General features: G+C 46.7%; 1 protein-coding gene across 6 annotated transcripts in view; it reads right to left on the bottom strand.

Moving 5' to 3' along the window:
• Nucleotides 1–6,000, bottom strand: part of FAF1 (Fas associated factor 1) — a 152,884-nt gene that overhangs the window by 72,498 nt on the left and 74,386 nt on the right. For 4 of the 6 annotated variants that reach the window (XM_065071396.1, XM_065071392.1, XM_065071390.1 and 1 more), the window contains exon 8: nt 4,023–4,109. The exons of the other annotated variants lie outside the window; for them this stretch is intronic. In XM_065071396.1, coding sequence (XP_064927468.1) covers nt 4,023–4,109 — 87 coding nt within the window. The remainder of the gene's footprint in view (nt 1–4,022; nt 4,110–6,000) is intronic. 6 annotated transcript variants of the gene reach the window in all.

The raw sequence follows: 6,000 nt of genomic DNA, 5'->3' as shown, positions 1-6,000 counted from the left end.
CCACAGAGGAAACCAACACACCAAGTACTCAACGTCACAGACAAGCCAAATGATAATCTGATATTCTTACACAGAAAAAGCAGCTGAGTATTTTCCAATTATGGATGTATTTAAATACAGTCAACTTCATGCTTCTGATTAAAAGGCTCTTTCTCTGTCAGGACAATTCACTCTTTAGTCATATCAATTCCAGAGGGAAAGTTCCAAACGATCCAGTGAAGGCAGACACGTTATCCATCACAATTAACAGCCAGTGCATGTCAACCTCACCTCTTGGTTTCATATCACAACGACAGCATGCGGTAATGAACTCTCTGTTCAGAACTGTAAGACCCGGAAAAGGAAAGAAATATATACTCCCAAACGCTAATTACTCAGATGCTTAATACTCAACCTCTTCAAAAACCTGGAGATCGGCCAAAAAGTGTCATAGCTGGTTTGACTCTGTACCAGAACACTATTTATTGGCATTTATCATTTCTATCTGCGCAGGCAGCCTGTGCTTAGTACTTAGCAATGAAATAGCTAAAAATAACAGCAGTGCTAATTGGATCATAAGTGAGCGTTTGAGAATTTTGATTATAGCCTAGGAGTCTTCATTAAATCCAGCTCCGGAACGTCCGCCACGTCTGCTGCAGCCGCCGCCGAACCGAAGGCGTCGTGTTCGCGGGGGAACCTCAGCACGCCGGTGGCTCCAGCCGTGTCACAGCTGGAGGCGATGCTGAGCGGCGCAGCAAACGGCTCGGCAGCACCGCGCCCTTCTGCCCAGCGCCCGGGTATCACCGCACAAGGCCGAGGGCAGCTGACCGCCCTGAAGGGAGGGCACAGGGCGCTGCCTGCCCGGGCGCGGCTGCAACCCGAGCACCCTCCGGCTGGGTCCGTCCCCCTCGAACCTCACCCTGGACCTTCACATCTTTTTCACGCACAGACATACTCCATTTGGACAAGCTCGCTGTCGTTACTTACGAAGCAGTGGGCATTTCCCGTCGCTACGCTGAAATGATTTAAAACAACGAGCCAATTAAGAAAAAAAAGATTTAGCTGAAATACCGAGAACAAAAGCAGCACAAAGAGCAACCTCTCTGCTTCTCCTCATACTGGGGGTTGCTGTTCTATGTACCAAAAATCAACAGAAAAATTGGAGACAAAGTAATGAAATAAACCAAAAAAATGGTGACCCACGGGAGAAAAACATTTTACCTCAAACATACCCGTGTACAGTTAATATCCAAAAAGCCATCTGCACTTCTGTAAAAACTGTAACTGAAACAGCACCCACTCCTGAGCCCGGGTTTTTAAAGCACACGCACGTGAAGGTTGCTCACCCCACTCGGCAACTGCGCCGATCAACAGCGGGAGTTTGGAAGTTCAGCCCACACCGCAAAGAGAAATGGAACGCATTTCAGTGTATTGGTCTGGCTTGGTTCTCATTGTACAAGCTCAGTCATGTTAATGCTGCTCCAAAATTGAAAAGAAAAATTGAGAACTGTGAACCAATTAAACAATTTTCAAGAGTTCATCATGTCAGTTGATGATATATACCCTCAAACAGAATGATTAAGCCTTTATAATGTTTTATTTATGTAAACTTGTTTAAAAAATAATGCTTTAGAACTCATACATTTACTTTGTTTGAACTTTACCAAGCAGAACAGACAACACTTGTGGCGTTAGAACTATTCAGGCACAATAAAAAGCTAAAAATCTGTCCTTTCTGGATGGCAAAGCAAGGCTTCCAGGGCCCGCGCGTGCCTCGCTCCCGCGGCGCCGCGGCAGCCCTGCGGGCGCGGGCTCTGCTGCCATCGCCGGCGACAGCGCGCACAGGGCTGTTCACAGCTCACACAGTATCCCGTATTTCATCAGGCAGCACAGCAGAGAACGTCTCTTAACTCTGACGGGAGAGGAAGCAACAATGTTCTAAACGACTGTTGACTCCGCTGAATTTGCAGATAACGTCAAAGACTGCAGTCGGTCAGGTTCACGAGAGACTCGAGATGCTACAGGAATCCAATTATGCCGGCTCTATTTAGTTGTCCTGTTTGCTGAGCCAAAGGTTAACGAGAACCGCACCGAAAACCTCCCGTGGTATTACAAAGTATTTCTTATGCTGCATAACATGTAAATGGAAAAGTGTTTTAATCAAGTCTCTCTTTAACTCTTTGATTGCAATGAAGTACTGTACGATACACCAAATTAAAAACGCATGATGGAAAAAGTGATTTTTAAAATTTGCCACAGAAGACATCACAACTAATTACTATAGTAATCATTACCGAATATTTCTAATCTGTAAAGGAAAGGGGCGTTCAGCACAGAGAGCCAGAGCTCGTCACTGCTCACATTAAACCTTCATGAACAGTAAGCTGCGGCTCTAATTGCAGACAGCGATGAACGCTGTTCTGTCGGTGACACGCTGCCGTGTTTGCACAGCTGAGGAGCCCAGCTGCAGCGGCCGGGCGCGGCACCCGCACCGCACCGCACCACACCGCACCACACCGCACCCGCACCGCACCGCACCCGCACCACACCCGCACCACACTGCACCGGCAAAGCCACCGCAACAACGCCACTGAAAGCAGACCTAAAACACATTCATGAGTTCTATATCTGTGAGGTGTCCTATTCAAAAGACAGGGGGGGAAACATGGGAACACCTAACAGCTGTGGGAAAACGGATTACAAGTGTTGAGTTCCCAATTCTTTTTTGGCCTAATGTAAACTAATAAAATGCCAAAATGGATCCAGGTTTCAAAGGCGGTAATTACCACACGACACCGCGCTGTTGTTTCAGATCTTACGCCCATCGGCTCAGATACGCTCCTGCATACATGCACATAGATTTACCCGCCCCTCTCCAAGTTGACCACTGTTTCTGCAAACACTACCACAGCCATCTTTTACACGGATTAGACATTCATGGAGCCTTTGCCTTTGTTTTTGACTGGCACAAATCCTTTGCCCAGAGGAAAACCCCCCCAGCCGTCTTGTCACACGAGCGGCAGCTCTCCCTTCACGGGAAGGGCAGGAATGGACGGGAAGGCACGCACGGCAGCTAGCGCCCACGCGCCGGGAAAGCACGGCCCCGCTCGTCCGCCCTTTGCGGAATACCCAGGTTCTGCCCTGGCTCGGCTTTATGAAAACAGCAGCACCTAATCCTCCTGCATTGTTTTTCTGGCACAAAATCCACATGCAACATAACTACATAACTAACCCTCTTTTTCCCAATAAAGGCAGAGGTCTCCAGCTGGCATTGGGAACATACCCGCACAATGTAAGTATCTGAGCAAAACGGAAAGACATGCTGTAAAACGCACGGCAGGGACAGCCAGGCCAAAAAGCAAGTCTAATATTTAACAGGATTCTGCAGTTAAGTCCCACAATTTCAGGAATTTGTAGGGAATTCTGTCAGCAAGGGTTTGCATTGATCTCGACTATGATTTCTCTCCATTTCTAAATAATGGTAATTCTAAAACTTGCAACATAGTTTGCAAACCCAATGTGCTTTGTACTGTGTACATATTGTTCACTGCTTCAAAATGTAAAATTGCAACTGTCCAGAAGTTCTTGCTGGTCCAGCAGGAACCAGCACAGACACTTTGAAAAAAGGTGAAGCTCTCCACTGACTCCAACAGGAACACCTCCTGCTTAGGCCAGACACAGCCTTCATAATGCCTTCATTATCTAGCCGTGCGCCCGGAATGCATGTGAAAAACGGGGCTTTCTTCCTGAAGTTCAACCGCTGCAATACACTTCAACTTCCAAAACGTTCTGTTTTGCTTCAGACTGGGAACACGCCTCCTTGTCTAGAACAAGCACTGAATTTGACAGACAGGAATAATGCCCACGTGCTTCAGCAATCCCGTATTTCCCTATTCGTATCTTACACGATACCGCTCTGGATAATGCGCAATATTAAGTTACCATACACGAGGCAGTAAAAGCTACTGTGTGATTCCAATCAAAAATCCAAGCAAAATGAGCTCCGCGCAGGAGGCATCGGAAGGAGCACGGAAGCCACTCACCGAGTCGTCTGCGGCGGACGGCGGCCAGCCCTCCCACAGCTGGTGCCGGACGGGGATGCTGGTGAGGTCGTACACGTTCCGCTTCACCTGCCAAACCAAGCCAAAACGCAGGAAAGTCAGAACTCGCTCTAACAAAAGCAACACAGGCACATTCCATTGTTTTAATCTCAATCATTGTTACACAGGTTCCTCCAGCACTCAAAGATTCAGGTCAGCTCCAGTGGTTTACACACAGCACTGCCCAGAGCAATTGAACAAACTACGTTAAAGAGAAAACACCACATAAATTATAATTCATAATGATTCATTATATAAATGTGTAAAACAATGCATAATACAGTTTTTCCCAGTGGAAAGTGTTAAAAAGTAATGAACAACCTGAAGGGAAGCAGAAGGAGATAACAAACACTGCTTCAGGTCTTCCCAGTTCATGTGTTCTGTTTCACCTGAACATTTTAGGTTCACGGTACATCTAATGCAATAATAAATACAACTAGTTTTACATAAGTTTCTGACATGGGATCCAAACAGAAATAAAAGTGAGTGTATTAAACAGTAAAATATTAATTAATAAGCACATTTCAAATTAAGATACCATTTCAAATCTTTATTAGCAAAATGCAAATAAACTAATTCTTACATCAACTCTTCTCACGCTGCTAACGTACGAGTGACTACAATTCCCCGGCAGGAGGAAGGGAAAGGGAAAGAACAGGGAGGGGGAAATTTCACATACGGGAAGAACACTCCGAAACACAAGAGTCCCAACTCTTACACAAACATGTTAACGGAGATTTAAAAGCTGGCATGTTTTCTCAGAGGTTTTGTGATAGGCAATTACGTAAATCACACAAAGATGCACTGTCATACTTGGGATGGAGGGTGATATCTCAAGCTCTGAGTATATTTGATACCTGAATGCGAAGGGTGCCCAGCAAGCGGCACGTGAAAGAGCTGCCCAGAACTGGGAACGCTAGAACGCTTACACACAGCAACGGTGGCTGTTGGGTTGACCTCCTGAAACTGCTACATGGGGATACAAGGTCCTCCCACATCTTCCCGGGTCTGTTTTAGTTTCCAAGTACAGATCCCAACCACCTCCAGTGCGTCCAGAGAAACATTCTTAAACAGATGAAACGGGTGTATTTTCCCACTGTTTCAGCTGACGCTGACAGGGCGCGCGCTGCGTCCCGACCCCAGCTCCGGCAGGGCTGCCGGCCCCGCGCCAGCAGACGCCAGTGTCTGACGCGCCAGCCAAGCGATACCATGGCAGATGAGCAACGTCTGACCCAAAGCAAACGCCAAGACCAGTCCAAACACCTGCCCTGGGATGTCATCTTTAGCTTCTCATTTATTCACTTGTCAGCTGGGAAGAAACAATTAATTGTATTCTAAGTGCTGCTATGAGTATTACTAGAAATTCCGTGAACTGACAAAACATACATGCAGTTGTCAGCAGAAAAGGTCTTTGAACTGGCACCTCGCTGGGGGTCTGCAGTGCTTACACTCAGTTTACACCTTCAGCTGAACAGAGAAACCAGTAAGAAAAAAATCTGAATGAAACATAAACTTTGACCCGAATTCTTTATCAATACTTGCCACAGCTTCACTTCAGAAGCACGGTTCAGTTTGGAATACATGGTAAGGTAATATGGCAATATAAACATATGGAATGTGCACATGTTCCCTCAAAATTTGGCATTTATTTTTAGTATAGAAGACATTTGCAATATCTGCAATAGATATCTATCTAAAAATGTGTTTGCACAATGAAACAGCACCACAAGTCTTGGTCTCAGGACCATCTCCAGAGAGAAGAGCTGCACTGACTCCTTCCATCCAACCGCACAGGGTTCGGGCAGGTTGACACGGGTAAGGACGCGCGTGCCCCGCGGTGCCGGTACAGCTGCCACCGCTGCACGCTGACCCACAACAGCCGGCTAAACGTACCGCCAGCCACCCGCCAGCACGAGAACAC

Source organism: Columba livia, chromosome 8 (assembly GCF_036013475.1).
Source record: "Columba livia isolate bColLiv1 breed racing homer chromosome 8, bColLiv1.pat.W.v2, whole genome shotgun sequence".
Classification (NCBI taxonomy): domain Eukaryota; kingdom Metazoa; phylum Chordata; class Aves; order Columbiformes; family Columbidae; genus Columba; species Columba livia.
This window is presented reverse-complemented; position numbering and strand designations above follow the sequence as displayed.